This window comes from Meles meles, chromosome 1 (assembly GCF_922984935.1).
Source record: "Meles meles chromosome 1, mMelMel3.1 paternal haplotype, whole genome shotgun sequence".
NCBI classification, from domain to species: domain Eukaryota; kingdom Metazoa; phylum Chordata; class Mammalia; order Carnivora; family Mustelidae; genus Meles; species Meles meles.
The window spans coordinates 208,296,199-208,309,641 of record NC_060066.1 but is presented as its reverse complement, the minus strand read 5'-3'; the positions used below and the strand labels follow the sequence as shown (position 1 = coordinate 208,309,641).

Below are 13,443 nucleotides of genomic sequence, written 5' to 3'. Positions count from 1 at the left end.
AGAGCTGAGGAAGCCAAGCCCTGGAGAGCAGGTGCACTTGCTCATGCCATCATGGAGATGGAGAAAGACCGCAGGCCTTGGGACTGCACAGCTGGTGTTCTTTCTGCCCCTGCTGTGGGTTGGTGGGGGGTGGGCACCGCGCCAGCCTGTCGGGGAGCAGAGCCCTCCAGGGCCCGGCTGGGGGTTGGTGAGTGGAGTGGGCATGTGGTGGGTGGGGCCGGTGGAGGCAGGGATGACCCTGGGTGGCCTTCTGGCTCTTGCAGACCAAGTGGAGACCCAGGCCTGCACTCGGGAGCAGAACCGGATCTGCACCTGCAGACCGGGCTCGTACTGCACGCTGCCGAGGCAGGAGGGGTGCCGGCTGTGTGCGCCCTTGCGCAGGTGCCGCCCGGGCTTCGGCGTGTACACACCAGGTATGGGGGCAGGGCCAGCGGTCCTCAGGGTCCCCCGGGGGCCTCTCCCGCGTGGGTGTCAGCGCGACAGCCCTGCCTGGGATCATGGGCAGTGGTGGCCAGGTGCTGGCTACCTGGCCAGCTGTCCAGCCCTCCCCCTCGCGTTCTTTCCTCCAGCACGCGGGATTAGGGACCTACTGTGTGCTCAGCCCTGGGGGGTCCAGAGAGGGATCACATTAAGCCCAAAGTTCCTGGAAAACCAGGCGGTGCCCCAGAAGATGAACCCACATGATCCTGGAGACCAGGACGTCAGTAGAATTGGTTAAAGAACAAACTTCCCAGCTCTGTGTGTGTGTGTGTGTGTGTACGCACATTCTCACGTGTGTGTTTCAAGGGGCACAGGTGCAGACTGAGGTCCGTAGGTCCCTCAGACTTCTCCCAGGGCGCCCGCGCCGAGGCCCACTCGTTCTCTTGAGAGTCTGGGTTGGTGACGGGTTCTGATCTTTCCCTGAAGGAACTGCCACGTCAGACGTGGTGTGCGCTCCCTGTGCCCCCGGGACCTTCTCCAACACGACTTCATCTACGGACACTTGCAGGCCCCACCAGATGTGAGTGGCTGAGTCGCTGGGTTCTGCAGGAGCAGAGAGGGCAGCCCTGGAGGGACTGTGTGGTCTAGCGCAGAGAGCAGCCCTGGTGTGGGTCCTGAAATACACCCCCCCCAATTCACTGCCTGGGGTCGAAGCACTGGGGAGCCTTATTCTCATCCAGGATGGCTCCCCCCATAGTGGGCTGGTGGGCGGGTCCTAGTTCAGCCAGCAGGTGTATAGTAGCCTTGGCCTGGAAGTCAGCACCGGGTGGGGGTGGGGGGGAGGGGACAGAACGGGGCGGTTGTGAGGGGGCAGGGTGGCACCAGTCCTCTCTCCTGCATCCTGGCTGCTGCGACTCCTTGCCTGCTGGTCTGTCTCCCGGAAGCGGGCCCAGCAGCGCTGAGCCCTTCTGGCATCTCTTGTTGCCTAAGCAAACCTCCTCCTCCCCCAGCTGTAGCTCGGTGGCCATCCCGGGCAATGCCAGCATGGACGCAGTGTGCACCTCCGTGCCCCCCAGCCCGAGAATGGCCGCAGGCCCTGCCTTCACGTCCCAGCCAGGGCCCATGCGCCCGGAGCCAACTCCAGGGCCCAGCGCGGCTCCTAGCATCTCCGTTCCGTTGCCGATGGTTCCGAGCCCCCCCACCGAAGGGCTCAGCACAGGCGACATCGCTCTTCCAATTGGTAAGTCCCAGGAGGGCTTGTTGAGCCACTCTACCATCTCAGAGTCTTACTGAGTGCCCTCTGCAGGCTGGACCCTCTCCTCTGTCCCGGAGGTGGGTGCCGGTGAGACCTGTCTTCTGCCAAGACCTGGTGCTGTCACTGAGGACAGCTGGTGGTGGGGAGGAGGCGTCAGAGTTTTATCTGCAAGGGGAGATGGTCTCCTGGTTGCCGTTTCTGATGAACTCGTTAGTTGGTGGGCTGGGCCAGGTCACCTCACAAGTTTCCCTTCTGGGGTTAGGACTCCAGCAGGCCACGGATCTCAAAGTGGTGCCCCGGGCGCTGGATGCAGCCGATAGACACGTTTCCTTTGGTATGAAGCTTTTGGCTCGTTGGTCTTATAATGGAATTACAAGAGAGACTCCGGCCTTGGCTTATCCTCCTGTGACATCCCAGACATCCCAGACATCTCCGGTCATGGACTTGGCTGCCTGGGCCCTGGTGCGTGTGAGTCTGCTTTCTGGAGCTGCCTCGAGCTTCTCTTTCTCTTTCTAGGACTGATCGTAGGCGTGACAGCCTTGGGTCTGCTGATGATAGGGCTGGTGAACTGTGTCATCGTGACCCAGAAAAAGAGTAGGTTTTCATTCCTTCCTCTTTCATGTGTTCATCCATTTGTCCTGGAAGCTTGCCTGGGGCTCCTCCTGTGAGTCCAGCACTGGGCGCAGCCGTGTGGGTCAAACACACCTGGACACGCCAGTCCTGCTCCTGCGGGAGCCCAGAGGCGGGCAGAAGGCTTTGCCGCTCACTTACCTACTAGGAGGCTGGATGCCATCCGGGCAATGCAGGGGGGTAGCAGTCTGGGATTCTTGTCTGGAAGTCCTGGGGGATCTCCCCCGTCCTTCTGGGGTAGGTGGCATTGGGGCTGAGTCAGATTTCCGTGGGAAGACGTGTGCAGGACAGAGAAGGCACACTAAGGAGAGGGCATGGCGTGAGCAAAGAGGGGGACGCTGGAGAACAGTTGGGCGTGGTGGAGGGGAATGGGACAGGGTTGGGTCAGCTGGGGAGCTGGGACGGGGGCTTCTGTGTGCCTTGTCTGGTGGGTGATTGCTGCTGCCCCGGGCCGGGCCGACTCTGAATGGTTCTACTTGGGCCCTGTGCTGCCCTCCTCGTCAGAGCAGGTGTGGCTTGAGGAAGCCGCTCTCCCTGACTTGTCCCCTCTCTCTTTTTCACAGAGAGGCCCTTCTGCCTACAAGGAGAAGCCAAAGTGGTAAGTGTCCCTCTGCATCTCCCCTCCTCCCCTGCTCTCCCTCCTGGTGGGCCGTGTGGTTCCCACGGGAAGTCGCGAGTTCTGAAGGTTGGCCGGTCGGTCTGGTGTGAGGTGGTGTGCAGCCCCGAGGGGCCGAGGAAAGGCCAGCCAGTGTGTCCTTGGGGGTTAGGCAGCCCTCCCTGGGCTAAACCAGAGTGTGCGTGCAAAGTGCCCCAGCAGAGAGCAGGGGGTCCATGGTGTCATTGTCCCTGGGTCACAGGGGTCGTGGACCCCTGTTGTGATGCTGGGCAGATGTGAAATTACTCATGATGTTGTCTCCTCCCCTTTGGAAGGGGACAGTGTCTGCTCAGACGCACGTGAGGGCTGTGCAGCTCGCTTGGGGGCAGCAGTTCTCAGCGTCTCCCTGAGGCCTCACAGACCGCTCCTTCATGAGCCGTGCGGGGGTGCCCTGGCCTTCCAGACAGGGCCTGGGAGGGGGTCGTCTCTGGGGTTGAGGGTTGGGGTTGGGGCCCTGCTTCCTGCACTCTGCTTCGACCAAAGCAGCCCACCTTCGATCTATTTTTCTAAAGTGAGGTCTGTGAGGGATTTTGCTAGAACACTGGCATGGTAGCTCATCGGTTTCTCTTCGGGAAGACATTCGGTTGCAAGTGACTTAAAGCAAAGGGGCTTCATTTTTTTCACGTCCCCAGAGCTGCTGGAACCATTCAGGTGCATCTTCTATGAGGCCCACAGGACCCCAGGCTCTGCCCCCTTCCACGTGTCAGCTTCTGTTCTCTTGCTTGTGCCCTTACCTCGTGAGATCGTGGGCCCCACTCTGCATGTGACCTTCAGGTCTGAGGCAGAGAGAAGAGGGGAATGTGGCCAGGCCAGCAGTGGTCAGGAGGTCAGGAACTGTCCCCGGAGCCCTGGGTGGGCTTCTCTTTTCTTATTGGCCAGAGCCCTGCCATGGGACCACCCCTGGCTGTTCCCAGCCTCTGTGGGGGAGGAGGGGAGGGACAGGGCTTGGGAACGGGTGCTGGATGAGCCAGGACAGTGTCTGCTGTGACCTCCACAGCAGGGGAGGTTTTCTTTACCCTCTTTACAGATGAGGAAATAGAGTCTGAGGAGCTCCCTCCGTGTCCCCAGTCCTGCTTGGGCAAGGTTTCTCAACTTCAGCCATTTTAATATCTGGGGCCAGATAATTCTCTGTCACAGGGGTTTGGGCGGTGGGGGGAGCTGTCCTGTGCCCTGGGGGCTGTTCACCAATATCACTGGTCGTTTCTCAGGAGTGACAGCCGAAATCGTCTCCGGATATTGCTTAAGTGTTGCCTGGAGGCCAGAAGCGCCCCTGACGGAGAACAACCGAGCTAGGGAAATGCTCCGCCCTTGGTGGCCCAGAGCACAGGGTTTACACAGGGAATCGGCCTTGGGAGGGACCAGAGACTGATCTCAGCTCCCGAGTTGCTGTGGAAAAGAAGTGCAGAGAGGGAATGTGACTTGCCCAAGGTCACACAGCAGTGTGTCTCTGGTCTGCCTGCCCTGTGGTCTTGCTGCAGACAGTGTTTGGGCTTGGAAGTGCTCAGGGCTTCTCAGCCCCCCGGGGTTCAAAGGCCGCACCTTCCTCTCCTCTGGTTTTGGTTCAGGGGCACTGACAGCTGCTGCCTGGCAGGGCGCAGAGCAAGGGCCCCTCCCGGCTCCTCCTAGCCGCCTGGCTCCTGCAGCCGGTGCCCCCACCGAGCGTTTCCCAGCAGTCGAGGCAGCAGACGTGTCTCGGGCGTGGCCCTGTGGCCTCCACTTCCCCTTTCCGTTCTGTGAGTTTCATGTTCACTGAGAATAACTCGATTATTTGCTGAGTGTGGTTGAATGAAGAGCCCAGCGGTGTGCTGATAACCGGCTCTCTGGGCAGCGGGAAAAAAAACCAACAAACCCAGACTCGGATGGGTGGTGTTTGCTCACACCACTGCAACCGTTCCCGCCGTGGCCGGGTTCAGGCTCCCGAGAGCTTCCTCAGTGCTCGGCGGGGAAGCAGCCCAGGAGCCCCGCCAGGCCCTTCGCCCGCACCCCCATGCGCCCCCGGGAGGGAAGCCCCACCACCGAGTGCATGTTGCAACCCAGGAGACGAGCCCAGGGAGGGTCCGGGACCCGTGTAAGGTTAGATGCCTGGGTGAGTGGCCGAACCTGGGTTTTGCAAGCTCCGCGGGAATCTGCAGGCCTCTGCCTGCCCCCCAGGTGGGCCTCCCCCCCCACCCCCGCCGGGGCCCTCTGCTGCCCCCGCTCCCTCCCGTGCCCCCACGCTTAGCCAGTGCCCAGCCCCTCCTTGGCGGTGGGCCACTGTCCCTGCTCGGGGGCTGGGGTGAGGAGTGCGGACGCCCCGGGCATCCTGTCCCTCCTGCCGCAGGGGAAGGCTTCGCGGGACAGCGGCTTCCCTCCGTTCGGAAGAGGCCAGCATATCCACGCGTGTGAGCTCACCCACAATCTCCTCTAGACGCGCCCCAGCAGGGCTCATGTTTCACAGGAGGGTGAACGTTTGTGAGGCGCCGGGTGTGGACTAGGCACTGTGCGGAGCGCTGTTTAGTCTCACAGCCCAGGCCACGACCCAGGCGGAGCGATTATTGCCCCAGGTGTCTTGCCTAGGAAATTTGGGCTCAGAGAAGTTCAGGAACTTTCCCAAGGTCACATAGCTAAGAGTGGCCTGACACACCAGGCTAGGAGGGCCTCTCCTCACGAGCCCCAGCACGCACATGAGCTTACCATTCACTGGTATATGCACCCCTTCCCCCCCACAGACAGGTGCGTGTGCACCCTTCACACCCCCCACCCCACACCTGTACATACAGATGTGAGCCTCATGAGCACGTGCTTGCACAGACCAACGCGGAAGCCGTAGGACTCTGGAGGGCCTGGCTGGTGGCTCTGTCCTGCCCGTGGTGGGGCTGGGCCATGATGGGGGCTGGCTCTCTGCAGTCCTGTGTTTTTGAGCGAGCCTCCTCAGTACTCCCCGCCCGGCCCAAGCGGCAGAACTCAGGATCCACCTTCCCCGCTCAGAGCCTGCTTGAACTTTGCAACTTGCGGCTTTGGGGGAAGGAGGCGGACTGTGACCTTTGGGGGTTTCTGTTCTTTCCAGCCCTAGCCACGAGCAGAGGAGCAGGGTACTGGCCCCAAAAGTCCCTTCTTTGGAGGTAGTGAGGTAGTGAGAAGTGTCCCTCTTTCTCCTGCCCGTCCACGTCGGAGCAGGGTTAGAGTGCTGTCCAGTGGCCTAACTCAGACCGCCTGGGCAAAGGTTCGGCCTGCACTTGAAATGCCCTCCATGCCTCCAAAGCCAGGGGCAATAACCCAGGAAGGCGGTATCTCTGCTACACTGATTTCATTGTGCCTCGGCCCGGGACCAGCCCAGCCCTGTGGTACGAAGCCGGGGACTCACCCTCTCTGGGACTCAGTGGCCTCAAGGTACAGCTTGTAAAAAAGATCCTTCAGTCTGATGATAGTGGGCTGGCCTCAGGGACTGGAGGGCTGGGGCAGGCTCATCTGTGGGAGAGGCCGTAGCCCTGGTAGGCTGGGCTGGGGGCTGGGGGCTGGCCAGAGTGAGTCAGCTGCCCAGAGCACACTGGAAATTGTTGCTCCCTGGGGAGCCTGGGGAGCAGGAGCAAGGCCAAGGGGTCACAGCCTTTCCTGGGGAGCAGGGGCTGACATGCCCCCATCCCTAGAGCAGAGGCTTGCCGTCTGGACCCTCACCTCCCGCTTCCTCTTCTGTCCTCCTGGCCGCATCCCCCCAGCCCTGCATTTGCCCTGGTTGCCATCCCAACTGGACCCTTGCATCCTGTGCAGGCCAGGGGCCAAGGGCAGCAAATGAGAACGTGGGCCCTTCCGTCTCCCTTTTTTCTGGGATCCAGCAATCAGCAAGAACCCCAAGGCCAGGAGGGCTTGTGTGCCTGTTCAGGTGGTGCGGACGGGCCACAGGCTCTGACGTGCTTCCCAGCGGGGGTGCCTGGAACCTACCACCTCATTGTCTTGAGCCTCCAGAGCCGAAAACCCAGACCCTCGGGAAGGGGGGTCACGGTTTTAGCCCGCCTGTACCATGTCTTGACTGTGTAACGTTGGGCAAAGAACTCAACCTGTCTGGACCTCGGGTCCTTCCTCTGCCAACACTGGGCTGTTGGAAGTTTCAAGATAGAGTCTTGGAAGGACTTCAGCCCCTTGGCACTGGATGGCCCTCGGATATTGGCTCGTGCTTCATTATTATGGTTGGTGTCATTCGTGTCCTTCTGTGGGAAGAAGGTAGGAGGTGCAGTCACAGGACAGGCTTGGGGAGTGGAATCTGGAGAGGCTTGTCGGCACCCCACGGCTGAGGGTCCTAGGCAAGGGCTGTCTATACTGCATTGATGGATCGAACGCAAGGGCCAGCAAACATTGTCCACAAAGGGCCGGATGGCAAGTATTTCAGGCTTTCTGGATCGTACGGTCTCTGTCCTAGCTACCGAAGCCTGGCGCCGGAGGAGGAAAGCCACGCAGTCAGCCGGTGCAAGGGGCCGTGTACGGACACCAGCACTTGCACGTCATAACATTTTGCAAGTCACAAAATATTATTTATTTATTTATTTTAAAGATTTTATTTATTTGAGAGAGAGACAGTGAGAGAGAGCATGAGAGGGGACAAAGTCAGAGGGAGAAGCAGACTCTCCAAGGAGCAGGGAGACCGATGTGGGACTCGATCCCAGGACTCTGGGATCATGACCCGAGCTGAAGGCAGTCGCTTAACCCACTGAGCCACCCAGGCGCCCCCACAAAATATTATTTAAACATTTTCCCAACCATTTAAAAAAATGTAAGACCCCTTCTTGGCTTGTGTCCTGTACGTACAAAAAACAGTGGCAGGCCAGATTCATCTCATGGTGGTGTCCCGAGCCCTTGTGTAAGGAACCCGTGCCCAGGCCTTTCACTGTGGGCCAGGCATGGTTCTGAGCCCGAGGCAAGTAGTCAGCCATTTACTCTTTGCAACAACCCTAGGAGGCAGGTTTTTAGTGCTCCCCCGATCATATGAAAGAAAGGAGGCACAGAAGGGCTAGGGCACTTGTCCAGGGTCACACAGCTAAGTAAGTGAAGGAGCCATGATTTGTACCCCGTGTTCTTGTCTGTCCGGAGTCTGCGATCTCGGCTGCTAGGCTGGGCCACGTCACCCTGTGCCGTTGGAGTGACCTTAGGAGAGTCACTCTCCTTCTCTGGGCCTCTGTTTCCTGATGCACAACGAGGGTGAAAGGCCTGCCCTGCCTCCAGGACAGTTCAGGGGCAGGGCCGCATCCCCCCACCCTCCCCGGCTCACACTCCCGCAGGCCAGCCAGGCGCTGGTCGCAGAAACCGTGCGGAATCCCACCGTCCTGAAAGTGCCGTGCGTGGGGGGACCGTGCCTGCGTGGGCAGGGGTGCGGCATCAACCACAACGCTGACATCTCGGGGCGGGGTGGGGGGTAGGGGGCAGGTGGCTGAGAGGGAAGGAAGTGGCGAGAGGAGCCGGCTAACTGCTCTCCCTTCCTCCCGCCCCTCCAGCCTCACCTGCCCGCTGATAACGCCCAAGACGCCCAGGGCGCAGAGCAGCAGCACCTGCTGACCACCGCCCCCAGCTCCAGCAGCAGCTCCCTGGAGAGCTCGACCAGCACCGCAGACAGGGGGCCGCCCGCCAGGACCCCGCCACCGGCATCAGGTGCCCAGAAGGCCAGTGGGTCCGGGGAGGCCCGGGCCAGCTCCAGCAGCTCAGGTGAGAGGCGGGAGCCCACCTGGCTTCCTTCCCTGCCACCTCGCAACCCCAGCTCTCTGTCACCTGCCAGCCTTGTCTCCCTTCCCCGCTCGGGTGCGACACGGAGCCACAGACCTCTTTCATTTCTCTGAACCCAGGAAATCTTGCCTGCCTTTGCCCATGTGGGTTCTTTCCCCAGGAATACCCTTCGTTCTACACAATCCCAGCTTGTCCTTCGAGTCCCTGATATCCAGGAAGGGAGTTTTCCTATATGTTATAATATATAAATAAATATATATTTAAATATTTATAATTAAATATTTATATATTCATGTATAAGTTTATATTTATTTATATATAATTAAATATATTTGTACATGTATTATCACATAGTTACATATTATATAGTTTCTTGTATAGTATATGTTACTATATAATATTAAATATGATCATATTAAGACCTATTATGTTTTACAGATGAGGACAGAGAGGTTGAAGCGTTTATTCGGGAGCACACAGCTAGCCAGGAAGACCCCCTGGGTGCTCAGGCTCCAGAGCCCTGGGGTGCAAAGCTGGATGAAGAAATGGGTGTCTTCAGGGCTCCACTCACTGGGGCCCATTGTCCAGTCCCTTTGGGCCTGGGGCTTCAGGATTGCGGGGACCTTGTGGGTTCTGGAGAAGCCGCACAGAGCGCATTTTGCCCTGGGCCTGGTCTGTGGCAGGGGTCACCCGTGACAAGAAGCTTCAGTGCCCGCAGTGGAGGGAGGCCCTGTCGGGGTCTGCTCCCCAAGAAAGCCTGGGCCTCCTTTGGGTGTATTGTAGTGACAGACTCCTTAACCCTTCTGAGCCTCAGTTTCCTCATCTGGAGAGGAGCATGGCCTCGCCTTGGCAGGGCTGCACCATCTTCCTCCCTGTCACCTGTTCTAGGACTGCTCCCTCCCCGCCTGCCGCCCGCACCGAGGCGCACCACCCTGCGTCCCCTGCCGTAGCCCGCCCTCGTCATTCTGATGGCTTGCTGGTGCCCCACCCCAGCCTGAGAGCCCCCCAGGAAGGGACGTAGCCTGTGGTCCTAAACCTTCGTTGAATGAGCCAACGGAGCTCCAAATATAAACTCTTGGTTTTTGCCCATCTCTGGGATTCATCTTTCTGATTTCCTAGCCGCATCTCCACGGTCATCCTGCTGCGGCTTCCTCCTTGGCCCAGACACGGACCGTTGACCATGGCCGTCCACCCCTTCTACCCCCCACCCCTGCTCTCTGGTGTCACCTCTGCTCTCCCCCTCTCTCCTCCCACCCCAACACCTCCCTCTACCGTGGGACCATGTGGCTGTGCCCCCTTCGTGGTCCCCCATCTGCCCCTGCAGTGTCTCAGTCACCGTGTGCAAAGGCCACGGTGACTGAGTGACATTTGGGTGCCGTGGGGGCTCAGGGTGGAAATTTCCTTCCGGTCCAATGAGTTCAGCCCTCCCTCCCTTGGCCTCTTTGCGGCTGTTCTGAGCAGAGCAGCTGGCTGGCTCCGTCCTACTTTCAGGCTTCCCCAGAGTTGCAGCCCTCCCCTGCGTGTTTGGGTACTTGGCAAGTCCCCGCAAGCACAGCAGGGGCAGCTCCCCCTCTCAGAGGGGCTAGCGTGCATCCAGCCCCTTATACGTAGCCCCTCGGCTCATCCAACACTCTGACCCTCAGCGAGTTAGGAAACGCAGGTGCCCACAGGGCCGGGCAGGAAAGTGCTCATGAACCTGCCCCAGGGCTCCTGGCCTCGGTGATGGGGGCAGTCCACCACCCACCCCATTCTGGAATCCCAGATCTATGAAATCACAGAGGCAGCCCTATGTGGAGGAAACAGGAGCTGCTAGGGATAAAGACAATGTCACGGTCAAAGTTACATCTCCATGAGGGAGCGATTTCCAAACCCTTTGATGTGGACTTGGCAGCCAGCAGATAAGGGGCCACCACAGAGGAGTCCAGCCTCTCCCTGGTTGGTCCGGCCAGGACTGCCAAGGCTTCCTGCCGGTCCGGGAAGAGAACTCCGCCTGGCTTCCGGTCCCTGCTCGCTTCTGCGATTCTTTGCGGGGTGTGTGTTTTGTGCTTCGAGAATCTTCACCTGCTTTATGTAACTGGCGCTTCCCATCCATGGGGTTGAGTTGAGCTGGAAATTATTTGACAGACAAGGAAATGAACACACGAAGATTAAGGGACTTGCCTGAGGTTACACAGCAGAGCTGGGCTAGAACCGTGGCCTCCAGGCTTCCGGCTCGGCTCTCTTCTTGACCCTTCTGTCTTAATGTGTCTCGGGCAGCAGATGGGCCGGGCCGACCTCCTCCACTCCAGGACCCCCTACTGACGGTTCCTCTCTCCTCTTCTGTTCAGCAGAGACTTCCTCCGGCGGCCACGGGACCCAGGTCAATGTCACCTGCATCGTGAATGTGTGCAGCGGCTCCGACCACGCCTCTCAGTGCGCCTCACAGGCCAGTTACACGACGGGGGACGTGGGCGCCAGCCCCTCCGTTTCCCCAGATGACGAGCAGGTCCCCTTCTCCAAGGAAGAATGCCCTTTTCAGTCCCAGCTGGGGGCCCCAGAGACTCTGCTGGTGAGCCCAGAGGACAAGCCACTGCCCCTTGGCGTGCCTGATGCTGGGATGAAGCCCAGTTAGCCAGACTGGTGGGAGTCACGTCTCAGCCACGGTGGGCTCTTCGCTGGTCCTCCTGGGCCCCCTACCCTGCAGGACTCTGGCTCTTTCTGGGCCAAATTCCTTTAGTGGCCCGCACAGCCTCAGAATTCCTCTCATCTACTGGCAGAAGGACGAGCAAGGAGAATTGTGGAAAACCGCTCCTGTCACTGTGTGTGTCCTTCTCAGAAGGCTAGCTGGACACGGGTGTGCCGGCCAGCCTGGGGCCAGCCCCCGCCGCTCAGAGAGCTGCCCGCTAGCTGGTCCTGCGAGTTGGGCTTCTGGAACCCTTATTTTGTTTCTTATCCCCGGGCTCTCCCCAGCTCTGGCTTCCTGGGAGGCCCCAGCCTCCTGCCTTCCAGTGGGACCTGCTGGGGAGGAGGGACACTGCGTGAGTCATCCCCGGAGAAGGGGCCGTGGAAAAGGAGCAGTGCTCGGACCTTGAGTGCTGAGACGGCAGGATGGTCCCAGCGGGGGCCGGGCGGTGCAGGGGTGGGTGTCATCGACCAGAGAGCCCAACTAAGCAACTTATGTGAGTCCTGTAATTCGGGCAAGATGGCAAACCTCTAGCTGAAAATCTGCCAACTTCAGCATGGGGCAATTTCAAAAAAAAAAAAAAAAAAAAAAGAAACCATGATGCAGGCCAACAAGCCAAGGAAAGGACAAAGCCAAACTTTGATGAGTTTGTGCGAGGCCACACCCCCGTCAGGGAATTTCAGGGCCTGGAGATGCCTGAGGCCCACAGCCATCTCCCTCCTCCTACCTCATGGGCCTTCCTTTGCCTCCCGAGGAGGGGCTCCTCTTCGCCTCGGCCCCCCTCGCTGTCCCTGGAGTCCCAGGCCCCAGGGAAAGCACGGGACCACTTGGGTATTGTGCCTGCCGTGATCTCAGGTGGACATGGGGTGCTGAGAGCCAGCCTTGTGTCCTCGTGTGTCTGTTGTGCGCGGCTGGTCTGTGTAGCCATGTTGTTGGGTTGAACGGCCTGCCCGAGGCAGCTGAAATCAGTAATTTTGTCAAAGGATTCTTCTCCATTGAAGAGTCCGTCCGCTCCCCCCTTCTGGAAGGAGCAGGGGACTCCTGGAAAAGACATTTGGGTCCCCGGATTCTGGAAGGAGCAGGGGACTCCTGGAAAAGACATTTGGGTCCCAGGTACTTGGATCTCTTGCTGAAGAAGACCACTGGACTTGGACTTGGCAGCTGAACTTTTGGAGGGTGGGAGAGTCCAGCCTTTACCATGAAGAGAAAGTAAAAGCTTCCTCGAAATCAGGATTCCCTGGGAGTCCGGACTGGCCCGGCTCCCCACCGGCGCTGGACGCCCGGCAGCGGTGGAGCGTGTCTGCCCCCTGGTGGACCACCTTGGGACGACCCAGCCTCCCTGCTCTTTCCCAGGGCAGCTCTGAATTGCAAGGAGGCCCATTCTGGATGTGGCCACAGTTCCCAGGCTTGTGTGGATCCCAAAACAGAGTTTGTACTGTATATACCGGATAGCATTCCCGCTTCTAAATAAACCTCCTGTTTGTTTCACACATGGGCTCTTGGTTCTGGCTTCGGGTCTGAGCTGGGGTTCACCCGTGGTCCTGCTTGCCTGCCGCCCATGTGTAGGGAGAGATGGAGTCCTGGCCACAGGGCTGACTGGCCCGTGCTGTGCCTGGACCCCGGAAGCTCCCCCGAAGCACAGCTGAGCTTTGCTGAGAGCCTGGCCACTCCCTCGGGACCGGAATCCCCCCGCCGGCCTCTGACTACGCCCTCATCAGCCCTGTCCCTCAGTGTCCTCGGCTCTTGGGGTGAGACACTGCTCTTGGGGTGAGCCGGGGTCTCTACAGATCTCCTTGTTCACATGCAGCACCCCTCCTCACTTAAGAGGTGAGCCTCTGCCCCCCCCAGCCAGGGGCTAGTTCTGGATGTGACTTTTGACCTGTTTCTGAGGCAGGAGCAGTTTTCCAGAACGAAGGGTGGGGAGAGGCTGCAGGCAAACGGCGTTCATGTAAAGGCCAGGAGGGAAAGAAGAGACCCTGGGCCTTGAATTCACTAAGCCAACCCCTGGGGTCACTCACCCTTTTTCCTGAGTCATGGTCACTTCCTCAGCACGACCATCCTCATTCTCGGTGATTTCCTGGACCTCTCCTCCCACAGCCCTGCCCTCTCTCCTACCCGTACCCTAGAGCAGGG

General features: G+C 59.5%; 1 protein-coding gene across 2 annotated transcripts in view; it reads left to right on the top strand.

Moving 5' to 3' along the window:
- TNFRSF1B (TNF receptor superfamily member 1B) overlaps window positions 1-11,878 on the top strand; it is a 32,614-nt gene extending 20,736 nt beyond the window's left edge. Inside the window, exons 4-10 of one of the 2 annotated variants that reach the window (XM_046007765.1) lie at window positions 264-413; window positions 907-1,000; window positions 1,431-1,660; window positions 2,192-2,269; window positions 2,869-2,903; window positions 8,423-8,630; window positions 10,979-11,878. In XM_046007765.1, coding sequence (XP_045863721.1) covers window positions 264-413; window positions 907-1,000; window positions 1,431-1,660; window positions 2,192-2,269; window positions 2,869-2,903; window positions 8,423-8,630; window positions 10,979-11,259 — 1,076 coding nt within the window. In that variant the 3' untranslated portion in view covers window positions 11,260-11,878. Of the gene's footprint in view, window positions 1-263; window positions 414-906; window positions 1,001-1,430; window positions 1,661-2,191; window positions 2,270-2,868; window positions 2,904-8,422; window positions 8,631-10,975 lie in introns of both variants that reach the window. The other variant, XM_046007758.1, reaches the window with a different exon arrangement.
- The last annotated feature ends 1,565 nt before the right edge of the window (window positions 11,879-13,443 follow it).